Source organism: Wolffia australiana, chromosome 20 (genome assembly GCF_029677425.1).
Source record: "Wolffia australiana isolate 7733 chromosome 20, ASM2967742v1".
Lineage (NCBI taxonomy): Eukaryota > Viridiplantae > Streptophyta > Magnoliopsida > Alismatales > Araceae > Wolffia > Wolffia australiana.
Genome location: NC_135854.1, coordinates 1,842,862 through 1,856,249, shown reverse-complemented (window position 1 = coordinate 1,856,249; position 13,388 = coordinate 1,842,862). Strand labels below are relative to the sequence as shown.

General features: G+C 44.8%; 1 protein-coding gene across 1 annotated transcript; it reads left to right on the top strand.

Moving 5' to 3' along the window:
- The first annotated feature begins 1,814 nt into the window (after window positions 1-1,814).
- Window positions 1,815-13,078, top strand: LOC144716218 (uncharacterized). Its single transcript, XM_078591311.1, has 4 exons — window positions 1,815-2,215; window positions 12,332-12,466; window positions 12,587-12,673; window positions 12,775-13,078. Exons 1-4 carry the CDS (start codon window positions 2,087-2,089, stop codon window positions 12,988-12,990), a joined length of 567 nt encoding a protein of 188 aa, XP_078447437.1. The 5' UTR covers window positions 1,815-2,086; the 3' UTR covers window positions 12,991-13,078.
- The last annotated feature ends 310 nt before the right edge of the window (window positions 13,079-13,388 follow it).

Below are 13,388 nucleotides of genomic sequence, written 5' to 3'. Positions count from 1 at the left end.
GGGACATCCCCAATTAATTTGAGACCATACCGATACTTATACCTCCAAAAAAATGAGCTAGAAAAGCTTATCAATGATATGATCTCCACTAAAATCATTCGATCTTCTACCAGCCCCTATTCTAGCCCTGCACTTCTTGTTAGAAAGAAAGATGGAGGATGGCGAATTCGTATTGATTATAGAGCCCTCAATAAAGTCACCATTCCAAACAGATATACTATATCCATTGTTGATGAATTATTTGAGGAATTGCAAGGAGCTACCATGTTCACTAAATTAGACCTCAAATCGGGGTATTATCAAATTCGCATGCACGAAGATGACATCCACAAAACGACGTTCAAGACACATCAGGGACACTTTGAATTTCTGGTCATACCGTTTGGGTTAAGTAATGCACCTGCTACTTTCCAAGCTCTAATGAATTCCATTTTTAAACAACACCAACGCAAGTTTGTGTTGGTATTCTTTGATGACATTTTAATATACAACAGACTGATGCAGAACATGAGAGATACTTACATCTAGTATTTCAAATTTTGCAAGACAACTGCTTACGAGTCAATCCTAAGAAGTGTTTATTTGCTCAAAATTGTATTGAGTTCCTTGGCCACAGAATATCGATACAAGGACTGGAGACCGATCCAAGCAAGATTGACACTATTATATCATGGCCAACCCCAAACTCTCTCAAACAGCTCAGGTCATTCCTAGGATTGACCAATTATTACAGGTGTTTTGTTGCACAGTAAGCTCAAAAGGCTCAACCATTGACATCATTGCTGAAGAAAAAATCTTTCATTTGGACAGACATAGCAGATAAAGCATTCATCAACTCTCTCAATTTTCTTCTTCTTTCCTGTTTGATTTTCTCCGTCGATTAATGCATTTCCCCTTTCCATGGCGGTTGTAGTTCCTCCTCTTCATCTCTAGACGGTACACTTTATCCTCAAACAGAATTTCCTGCCATTTTCTGGGCAGAGGAGAGATTTGAAAAATTGGAGCTATGCAGGGCCACGGTTCTACAAGGAGTGGTACCACATGTTCTACCAGTACAACCCGAGCTTGGCTGTGTGGGGGAACATCTTGTGGGGCCACGCGGTGTCCCCCGACCTGGTCCAATGGCTGCACCTGCCTCTAACCCTGGTCCCAGACCGCTGGTATGATGCCAACGACATCTGGACTGGCTCCGCCACGCTCCTCCTCGACGGGCACATCACCATGCTCTACACCAGCTCGACCAACGCCTCCGTCCAAGTCCATAACCTCGGACCTTGGGAACAGATAACGGATGTCATTTTACAGTTTTTATTAATATATTTATAAATTTTTCATCGAAAAATGTCATCCGTCGTCCGCCGACTTTCGTCAGTCCTTTTCATCATCCATCATCCATCACAAACAGACGTGATCGTTCTGTTTTGTTTTGTGCAAATTTGTGAGCATTGTTACTTCTGTTCGGTTTTCTGAACAGAACAAAAAATAATTCGAACAGAACATCACACAGACCCGTGTGTGGTTCTTTTGTTCGCTTTGTACGAATATTGTTCTAATTTCGTGCGGATGAGTGAATTTGTGCGAATTTTGTTCGTGTTTAAAAAAAGAAAATAAACATGTGCGATGCTTTTGTGCGAACTTTTTGTTCTTTTAAAATGAACAGAACAGAACAACCACGTAGAATCACGAATGACTAATGATAAATGACAAATGACGATGATGGATGACATTTTTTGAATGGACGGATGACGAAACGTCATCCGTCCTCCTCTACTATTACGGATCCCAACTGTATAAATTGAGTAGTTTAGGGGTTTTGGCCACTGAAGTCAACGATTTTGGGAAAAATCTTCAACTGATTGGTCGTCTGGGAAGAAGATTGATCGCGACCGGGGAGCTCGAATCTTCATCGATGCGCGTCGAGATCGCAAGAGAAGCGAAAAGTTCCTTGATTTTCGATCAGATCTTTCAAAGATCTTCATTCTGCGCTGTCTTTTCCCCCAAGAAAACCTCGGAATCGGTCCTTTTGTTTCATTTTCCTCGGTCAACGGATTCGGAATCGTCGCTGTTCTGAGTTTGCGGGTGGACCATGGTTTTGCCATTGGTGAAGCTCGGCGCGCTGGTTTTGAAGACGGTCAGCAAGCCCATCGCTAGTAGGCTCAAAGCGGAAGCCGGGAAGCACCCCGAATTTCGCAGCTTAATCATCTCCATAGCCCAGGTATTCCTTCGGACCCCTCTTCCTCACTTCTGCCCACGTATCTGTTCTACGAAGTTCATTGAGGTAGAAACTCTTCAATAAAAATATCGCTTTTCCTATTTTTTGGGATTTCCCTTGTGAATATTATCAGGATCATTCTGCTTCGTCTAAATTCCGGAGGCACTTCTCACTTGTTAAATTTTTCATGAATGTACTTTTTTAGATTAAATTGAGATCGAAGTTCTTTGTTCGGTATTAGGTGCAATCTTCGTTTCCTTTCTTGATCATATCTTTCAAATCATTCTGCCTTATCTAAACTAAGGACATAATTTTCGTCCCGTTCATTTGTGAAAATGTAATTTTTCATGACTGTGCTTTTAAGGATCAAGCTGTGATTGGTTCTTTGATTGCTCAGATGCGAATGTCCGTTTCACATTTATCATATTACTAGCATCATTCTGTTTATACTAAGTTCGGGAGATGTTTTTCATTTTGTCCATTTGAGAAAGAAAGTTACAATTTCATGAATGTACTTTGATGGATCAAGCTACGTTCAAAGTCCAAAGGTTTTTGATCTTATCTTCAGGATCATTCAGCTTTTTAAAACTCAGGAGACAAAATTCATTCCGTTCATTACTGAAACGTAATTTTTCCTGAAATGGACTTTTATGGATCAAATTGCGACAGAAGTTCTTTGTTTGTTAGTTCAGATGAAATTTCTGTTTCGCCTTTTTATCGAATCGTCAATTCATTCTTCTTCTCTTTACTTCTCATTTCATTCGTTGGTGGAATCGATCAATCTGCAATCATTTCTTTGTTAGTTCAAAGGCCATCTCTTTCTCATATTTTGATCATATCTACAAGACTTTTTTTTTTTTTTTTGAATAATATAGAAGATCACCCAGCTTGGTGACCCTCCGTACACATGGACGGGTCTAGGCCAAAAAGCCCATCCTTCCGCCCCTATCCATCCCCTCATCCAGGACCAAACCAACAAAAAACCAGTCTCTCAACATCATTTTTTGCCATTTCCACCGACATTGCCGCCCCCTTGAAAACGACCTCGTTGCGGTGAGTCCATATCGCCCAAAGCACCACGAATCTTAGCCTCCGCTCCTTGTCAGTCCCCTGCTTGCACCGCGGCAGTGTGGCCCATAGCTGCGAGCTCGACGTAACCTCTGCCAGCCCCTGGCTAGCCCACAGCGCCCGAGCAAGCCGGCACTGGAAGAACAGATGATCGCACTCCTCTTCCTCTTCCGTACACACAAGGCATAGTGGGATTCAGCAGGGAAGAACCTTCGCCGTCTCACATGGGTCATTGTCCGCTTCCTGGCGAGCAACCATACAAACACCCTAACCTTTAAGGGAATCTTTTGCCTCCAAATTGAGCGACTTGCCCTGAAGATGATTGGGTCCTCATAGTGGTGTGGTCTCAAAATCTGGTAAACACCTCGGCTGGAGAACGGACCCGATGCCCATACCCACCCATCTGTCGTCCCCTCCATTGGCCTCCAGTTGCTCAGAGTTTGCTGAAGGCGTAAGAAATCCTCCACCCGTTGACTAGATAAGATGGCCGCAAAAGTTGGACACCACACTCCATCCCAACACTCTTCCACCAAGGCATGCCGGTGACGGGTAAGGGAATATAGGCGAGGAAACAGATCACAGAGTCGTCCATGCGACGACCAATTGTCCGTCCAGATTCTGAAGCCGGTGCCATTCCCCAATTGAGCCCGGAAAAACTCCTTGACCACTGTCCATACCTTCCTCAGCCCTCTCCAAAAAGCCGACTCCCCTCGCACATTACGCATCATCTTCTCCCAATCCAAATTGGATCCGTATCTGTCCCTCCCCACCTCCTTAATCAAGTCATCCTCCGGTCCCACAATCTGTCTAACCCATTTCGTCAATAATGCCACATTTAGTGTATTTAGGTCAGGCACCCCAAGTCCCCCCTGTTTAGTTGGCATGCAGATGTCATTCCATGACACCAGCGCCATGACCCGTCCTTCCCCCGCATTTGCCCCCTTCCAAAAAAATCTCCGCATGATCCCGCTCAGGCGTTTCTCAACACCCATCGGGATTTTAAACACAGATAGATAAAAAGTTGGAATTGCTGATAATACCGATCGCAGCAGCACTAGTCTCCCCCCTTGCGACAAGACTCTTTGCTTCCACCCCTCCAACTGTCTCTCCACCTTCTCCACCACTGGTTGCCAGTCTGCTTGTTGTAGGCTATCAACCAACAGGGGTAGCCCCAGGTATCTCATAGGCAGTGAACCCACTGGCGTCTCAAGCGCACTTGCACACCGGGTCTCCTCCTCCATCGAGAGGCCGAAACCCACAAATTCCGATTTTCCTCTGTTGATGTGCAGTCCCGAACACTCTGCGAACACCCGCAAGAGTGCTGCCAAATTCTTGGCCTCCTCCACCGATCCCTCGATGAAGAACAGTGTATCATCGGCATATTGTAGCAGAGGGATGCCCAATGGCTGGCTCGGCGTCTGAAAACCTTTAGTACAACCCCTTCCACATACCAAATAAGTACTTATGGCTAGTACATCAGCTGCCAGAACAAAAAGCATCAGCGCTAGTGGACACCCTTGTCTGAGCCCTCTCTGCGGTCTGATCCACCCCCCTTCTGGGCGTCCATTTACCAACACGGCAAACGACTGAGATGTCACGCATCGCTTCACCCATTTGATCCATTCCTTCGGGAAACCCCTCCTTCGTAACGCTGCCCATAGGAACCGCCAATCCAAAGAATCATATGCCTTCGCAAAATCTACCTTCCACATGAGCTCCTTGGTTCCATTCTTCTTCCACGAAGCAATAATCTCCCCTGCCAGGACTGCACAATCAACCAGCTGTCTCCCCCGAACAAAATCAGACTGAAACGTCCCAACCAAGTCCCCAAGTACCCCTTGTAATCGATTAGCCAGTACCTTTGCCACAATAAGATATATGGAGTTGGATAACGATATGGGCCGGTAGTCGCCTACATTCTCTGCTCCTTGCCGCTTCGGCAGTAAGAATAAGAAGGATTTGTTTATCCTTTCCGTATTAGCTTGAGGGTTCCTGAGCTCCCCCAATGTGGCGAACACATCATCTTTAACCTCACTCCAGAACTCCTTGTAGAAAAACACCGGTATGCCGTTCGGTCTTGGGGCGCCTTCGCCATTCAGCCCTGCCATAGCTGCCCGAACCTCCTCCATATCAAAAGGCCGCACCAGACCATCTCTCTGCCCTTGCGATAACTGAGACGCCCCTTGTCCCGTCCACCGCCAACTGTTCCGACCCCCCTGCCGTGACATCGATCTAAAGTGCTCCGCCATTGCTCGACCCACTGCCTGTGTCCCTGTAACCCTTTGCCAACCGACCTGCACTGATAATATTTGATTCACTCTTCTTCGGCCATTTGCTGCAAGGTGAAAAAACCTCGTGTTTGCATCCCCCTCCTTTAGCCATAGCTTCCGGGATCTTTGTCTCCAATCCATTTCCTCCTTCCTATCCTCCTCTGCCACCACACATCTCCACTTCTTTCGCTCCTGAATCTCCACACCCATTAATGTCCGACCGTCCTCCAACTCATCCAGTTCTCTAATTCTTGTGAGGTCCTCGACTCTCACTTTACATCTCGCCTCCCTTATCCTCCCTCTGTAGCTTTTCAAGTGATCTCTCAGCCCATCAATGCGAGATGCCAATCTGCTCGCCCCTGGCTCCTGCTCCGAATATGTCCGTCATATGTCCTTTACCTCCTCTTTGAAACCCCCTTCTCGTAACCATGACTTGTCAAATTTAAAGTATGTGGTCCGCCCATGGCCCTCATGGGACTGCCACATGATCGGTGTATGGTCCGATATAGGCCTAGGCCGGGCTCTTACATCATACCTACAAGATAAGTCTGCTTTTTATGAACTCGGGACACAATTTTCTTTCTGTTCATTAGTGAAGGGTAAATTTTCTTCGATCGAGCTGCAATCAATGTTCATTCTTTGTTTGTCCTGATGCAATCCATGTTTCACCAGAAGATCATATCCATTGGATGATATGACCCTGACGGGAGTATCTCTTCATGTGATTAATGGAAAGAGAAAAAAGAAGAGAAGAATTTGGGGCAAGAAGGAATAATTTTTATTGCTGAACTGGGCCCCCTTTTATAGAAGAAAAACTTGACTTGTTAGAAAGGGAATATTCCTAAGGAATATTCCCTGTTTCCAACGGTCATATATTTTGAATATGACTGTTTGAAACAGAGAGGTCCAGCTGCTTTTAAAGCAGCTGGACTCTCCAACGGCTGGGTTTCAGCTGTTGGAGAGTTGGGCCTGACTGTGGTCAGGCCCAACATATATTAGGCCCTACTGGGCCTAATATATGGGCCCTACTGGGCCTACACTAATGGGCCCTTAATGGGCCCTTAGTGGGAAGTTAGGCGGCCCATGTTGGGCCTGAAGTAGTTATTTTTATTAATATCTCCTAGGGTTAGGCTATTACAGAGTACAAGGCCTCGGGCCCAGTAGTTAGCTTAAACCCTACTAAGTATCCTCCATGACCTAACACCCCCCCGCAAGTTGGGTATAGATGTTGATCATGCCCAACTTGGACACTAACACCTGGAATTGTGGGCGTGGGATGCCCTTCGTGAAGATGTCCGCGGTCTGTTCCAACGTAGGAACATATTGCGGGACTATGTGTCCTTCGTCAATGTTCTGCTTGATGTAATGCCTGGCCACTCGTGCGTGTTTCGTGCGCTCATGTTGGACGGGGTTCTTCGCCATCGCAATGGCTGATTTGCTGTCTGACTGCAAAATCATACCTTTACCGTCATATAAGCGTAGGTCCTTCAGGATGCCTTGGAGCCACATGCCCTCGCAGACTCCCTTCTTCAAGGCTCGAAGCTCTGCTTCGGCACTTGAGAGGGAAACTTCCTTTTGCTTCTTGCTGCGCCATGTAACAAGGTTGCCACCGAGGAAGCTGCAGTACCCGGAGGTAGAGCGGCTGTCTTCAAAGGACCTTGCATAATCAGAGTCAGTGTATAAAGTAACACTAGGCTCACCTCCTGTCCGGAAGTACAGTCCCTGTCCAATAGTTCCCTTCAGGTAGGCTAAAATTCTGTTTGCTGCGCCTTGATGAGACTCCCGTGGATCGTTCATGAACTGACTCAGGGAGTTAACTGCAAACGCAATATCAGGTCTCGTATGATTGAGGTATAGGAGTTTACCAATGAGCCTTTGAAACGAGGTCCTGTCCACCGGAGCATCCTTCTCATGCTGTTGTGCCTTCAGTTTGACATTAATGTCGACTGGTGTGGCGGCTGGACGACAGTCCAGCTTCCCGGTTTCTTTCAACAAATCTAGAATGTACTTGTGCTGAGACAGTACAATCCCAGTCCCTGAGTATGCCACTTCAATTCCTAAAAAATACGTTAGAAGTCCAAGCGATTTAATATCAAATGATGAAGACAGGTACCTTTCAAGGTTCTGAATTTCTTCGTCATCGTTCCCTGTTATGATTATGTCATCCACATAAACAATTAATATTGCTACCTTACCTTCCTTACCGTGCTTTATGAAAAGTGTATGGTCTCCTTCACTCTGCAAGTATCCTGCTGTCAACATGGCCCGAGAGAACTTACCGAACCATGCTCTGGGGGACTGCTTAAGTCCGTATAGGGACTTTCTGAGGCGGCAGACGTCGCTGGGTTTGTCGCTTACCTGATATCCAGGAGGTTGTGCCATATATACCTCCTCTTCAAGTTCTCCATGTAGGAAACATTCTTCACGTCGTACTGGTGTAGTTTCCATTTGTAGATTGTTGCTAGTGCAATCAGAATTCTGACCGTGTTTAGTTTTGCGACCGGGGCAAACGTCTCACTGTAGTCAATCCCATATGATTGCGTATACCCCTGGGCTTTGTGTCTTGCAATTGTAGTCAATCCAATCTGGCTTTGTGTCTTGCAATTGACCCATCTGAATGGTACTTAACCGTAAAGACCCATCTACAACCTACTACATTTTTTCCCATAGGGAGAGGGCCTACTTCCCAGGTGCCGTTCTTCTTAAGTGCTTCCATCTCCTCGTCCATTGCCTTTCTCCATTCTAAGGATGTCAGAGCTTCTCTGACGTTCTTTGAGATAGACACAGCTATCATAGCCTGCACAACCTGAGTGTATTCTGGGGAAAAACGACTGTAGGAGACATAGTTGCTTACCGGATAGAGTTTGGTCTTCGTACACTTCCGGGTTCCTTTACTAACCGCAATCGGCCATCCATAGTTGCTTCGGTTTGGTTCTTCTGCTGGTATTTGTTCTTCACTTATGGCGTTGGCTATCGGGCGTGGTCCCTCATTTTCCACAACCGCACAGTGCCCTCTTCAAGTTCCTCTGCACTATCCCTATGGGAAAAACAACTAAACTACATACCTTCGGCATCTCCTTCCTCTGATTCCAAGTAGTCCCCGGATCTGTCTGTTGTCTCATAAAACATCCTGACCTCGTCGAATCTTACATCTGCAGAGATGTACACTTTCCTTGACTCCGGATGGTAGCACTTATACCCTTTCTACGTGGTAGAGTAGCCCAAAAATACGCACTTTACTGCCCGATGATCCAATTTACCTGCATTGTGGACATAAACATACACAACACAGCCAAATACTTTGGCCGGCAGCTTAGTCTTTAATGTTATGTTAGGAAATTCAGCGGATAATAGGTCGATTGGGGCCTTGAGTCCCAATGTCTTTGACGCTGTCCTATTTATGAGGTGTGTGGCCGTAGCTACTGCCTCAGTCCAGAGATGTTTAGGGCAATTTCCCTGAAATAGGAGTGCCCTGGCCGATGTCATAATATGGCCAATTTTCCTTTCATCAAGCCCATTTTGCTGAGGAGTATTCACACATGAAGATTGATGAACAATTCCCTTCATTTCTATGTAGTTATTTACTTCTCCACAGAAGTATTCCTTGGCGTTGTCTGATCTCAAACATTTAATCCTTTTCCCAAACTGATTTTGAATCACTTCGCAAAATAACAGAATAATAGATGGTACTTCTGCCTTGGATTTCATTAGATATACCCATGTATACCTTGTGAAATCATCTACGAAGAGAACAAACCATTTCTGGTGGGATAAACCAGATATGGAGCAGGGGTCCCATACATCACTATGAACACACTCGAAGGCCGAGGAGGCTCTGTGGTTCGTACTGACGTATGGGGATCGTTTGAGTTTCGCGAATTGGCAACTCTCACAAATTAAAATTTCAAAAGGAATTCCTTTAAACATATGAGGATGCAACTGTTTTAAGATATGAAATGAGGGGTGTCCTAGTCTCCTATGAAGAAGTATGACCCGCTCCTCGCTCTGGGCAGTATAGACCATCGACTGCCCTTCTCCTTCCCGTGATTCATCTAGCATGAGAAGACCACCTCTCCGGCTAACAGATGAAATCTTCTGTCTGGTGTCCTTTACACATAAAAAACAGCAGTCAGAATCCAAGGAGAACCGCCACCCGGTATTCTCCACTAGCTGAATTAGAGACAAAAGATTTGCCTTTAATTCAGGAACGTGAAGAACACCCTGCAAGATTTTTCCTTTAATGAGGATTGTTCCTCTTCCTTCTACCCGTAGGACTCCACCATTGGCGGTAAAAACTTTAAGATTCCCCTTCTCAGACTCATAAGTCTGAAATAAGGACCTGTGGGGTGACATGTAATCTGTCGCCCCTGAATCCAACACCCATGATACTGAAATTGATTTAGTATTTGTAAAAGTGGTAAATGCGAAACACTTACCAGACTGCACGAGGGATGTTGAGCTCATCTTCTGCAGGATTTTGCTTATTTCCGCTTGAATAAGCTTCTGAATGTCGCTCCCTGATTCCTCCTTCTCGGTGGAGGGTGGTTGGTCGCCTTCGCTGGCCACGTAGGCCTTCTTCTTCTGACCTGGGTTCCAGGTCCCTTTCTTGATCTGCTCCTCCTTCCACGCCAGCCTTCGGCAGTCCCGCTTGATGTGCCCTGGCTTTCTGCAGTACCCACAGATAAGTTCTGAGGTGTTACCTTCCTTTGGAGGGGCTTTGGCTTGCTGAGAAGATGGTGCCACAGGCTGTGGTGGTGCCCCAGGTTGAGACTCCTTTTTCGCTAAGTGAGCAGCAACGGTAGGTTTGGAGGTTTCCCCTCCCTTGCTACCCAATTTCTTCCTGCTTTCTGCTCCTTGGAGCTCTGAAATTGCCTCTGCTAGCGTGGGAAATCTTTCCCGGTGTAGCAGTTGACTTCGGAGGGTCTCGTACTCGGAATTGAGGCCCATCAGAAACTGCAGAGTTCTGAATTTTACTTCACGGAGGTATGAGGGGGAATTTTTATCACCTGTGGGCCACAGGAGATCTAATTCCCGCCAAATCGCCTTCAGCCTGGCCGAATAGGTGTAGACCGTCAGATTTCCCTGCTTTAGCGTCCGCTCTTGCTCGCGGAGATCATAGACCCGAAAATCGCTCTAATGGAGACTTCAATCAGGGCTTCAATCAGGGCTGCACTAGGTTCAGATCAAACCTTGCTCTGATACCATGTGATTAATGGAAAGAGAAAAAAGAAGAGAAGAATTTGGGGCAAGAAGGAATAATTTTTATTGCTGAACTGGGCCCCCTTTTATAGAAGAAAAACTTGACTTGTTAGAAAGGGAATATTCCTAAGGAATATTCCCTGTTTCCAACGGTCATATATTTTGAATATGACTGTTTGAAACAGAGAGGTCCAGCTGCTTTTAAAGCAGCTGGACTCTCCAACGGCTGGGTTTCAGCTGTTGGAGAGTTGGGCCTGACTGTGGTCAGGCCCAACATATATTAGGCCCTACTGGGCCTACACTAATGGGCCCTTAATGGGCGCGTAGTGGAAGTTAAGGCCCATGTTGGGCCTGAAGTAGTTATTTTTATTAATATCTCCTAGGGTTAGGCTATTACAGAGTACAAGGCCTCGGGCCCAGTAGTTAGCTTAAACCCTACTAAGTATCCTCCATGACCTAACACTTCAAATTCAAGGATTGCCCAAAATGTTCACTTTGATTAACGTTTCTATTCAAAGATTGTTCCACATTCATAAGATAGAGAGGTTGCGGGAGAGGTGAGAGGATTCCTGGGTTAAGAGAGAAAAATGGAAAGGGAGAGGAGGACGAAAGATCGACGACGGTCTCTGCTCGCCAGAAGATAACATCAAGCCTGTAGAGCAAGAGTGGACATAAGTCGTATATTCGACTCCAGATCCTATCATAAAATCATTTAACTTATTCGGCTCATTGAGGAAACATTATTTATGTGGATCAATCTTCGTTTCAAATCCTCTTATCATTCTTCTTTGAGAAAAAGAATTCATCACTCTTAGCTGACATAAGGCAAATACTTTGATGAAAGAGTTCATGCATGAATCATAAACTGACGTCAGGGAAACTGATAAGTTTTTCAAGAGAACTTAAAGAAAGAACGCGCATCCAGGCTGTCAAATATACATGCTCAAAAGGTAGAACTTGATGGAAGTGTATACATACAAGAGAGCTGAGAACTTAGGAAACAAGATTTGAACTCAAGCAGTTCTAGATGGCGCAGTTGCTTGCAACCTGATACAATCCCCATCCTATCTAGGTCTATTTTGTCATTTCATCCCAATAGGGGCATTTAGTCATTTGGCCCTTATGTAATTCCTTTAAATAGGGCCTCTATCCCTTTAGGAGGGCTGCCAAGAAGTATCAATGGATGTTGTTTGGCTCTCCGGTGATGTTCTTCCCGCTGTTACCTTCTTGGCAACACCCATTTCGCCTGCCTCTTCGTCTGGCCAAAGTCCACCCGTCATTCCCTTAACCCATGCCACTATCCATTCCGGCGTCTTCTTCCTCCCTTTTCGTCCTCTCCCCAATACAAACTTGGGGGTTCATATCACAACGGAAGGCTGGGAGCTAATGGTGTTCACGCGTGATCCAGAAGAGGATTGTCTCTCTTGGCTTCTCCAGTCCATCTCTTCTCCTCTTCCTTGTATCTTCTTATTCTACCATAATTTATAGATTCTGCTTTATTTTTTTCTACTTTTTAGTTCATATTGGTAATAAGTTGATTCTCATATATTGTCTCACTCATCTTTTCTCCTCCTTATTTCAGGCCAACCATCGTTTTAGTACTAACATCCAAAGAAAACTTTATGGGCACGCGACGGATGTTGAGATTCGCCCTCTAAATGAGGAAAAAGCAGTTCAGGCGGCTGTTGATCTTTTCGGGGAGATTTTTGTCTTTGTGGTGAGCTAAAAACAAAAATCCTCTGGAGTTCTTATCAAAAAAATTAAACTGAGAATTTCATTTTCGATAATATTTCATCCGATCCAAATTAAAATTAATCAATTTTGTATGATTACGTAGGTTGCCGGGGGAGCTGTAATTTATGAGGTGCAAAGAAGCGCCAGGTCAGAAGCTAGGAAAGAGGAGATGCGCAAACAGGAATTAAATGTAAGTAATGAGACAGACTACGATATTTTATTTCTGACTCAAATATTTATTGTACATTCATGGGAATTTTAGATGATTATAAACTATATCTTCAAATCCAGGCACTGAGGGAAAAAGACGAGGAGTTGTTGAGAGAGATCGAGGTTCTCAATGAACGGCTTGCTGAGATAGAGAAGCTTGCCAGAGGCCGGGGTCTTGCTGGCATCTTCGGCTTCCGTCATGGCAGCTCCACGGATAGCAATAAAACTGCTGCCATCAGGTCAAATGTGCCCCAAACCGAACCTGCTGATTCATCTTCTGCCTCGGGGCCTTCATGAGGAACACACATACCCTCTCTCTGTAAGTCTCTCACTCTCTCTCTATCAATCCATCCATAATTTTTATCAATCTACTTATTTTTCTATCTATCTGCATGTCTTCCTTAATTTCCTCGAAAAAAGAAAAAACTCTGCATGTCTCTCTCCATCTTAAACATCTAAATACCGAAATCTAAAATTTCATAGAAAAATTCGTCCATCTTCAAGTCCAATTTTAAAAATCCATTTCTTGCTAATTAATTCCCAATTTTTAAGGCATAAAATTTGTCTTCATAAATCAGCCTAATTTGAATAGTGAAAATCTGAATTGATTTGATAAAATAATCAATATTATCTTGACCGAAAATATTAATATCAAAATTAAATTTTAACTTAATTTTGCTTAATTATAAACAGAA

Excerpts from the sequence above, each read along its gene's own strand:
- LOC144716218 (XM_078591311.1), top strand. The coding sequence starts at position 2,087 with ATGGTTTTGCCATTGGTGAAGCTCGGCGCGCTGGTTTTGAAGACGGTC. Across the intron at positions 2,216-12,331 it reads TAATCATCTCCATAGCCCAG|GCCAACCATCGTTTTAGTAC; the intron begins GTATTCCTTCGG and ends TCCTTATTTCAG. Across the intron at positions 12,674-12,774 it reads TGCGCAAACAGGAATTAAAT|GCACTGAGGGAAAAAGACGA; the intron begins GTAAGTAATGAG and ends CTTCAAATCCAG.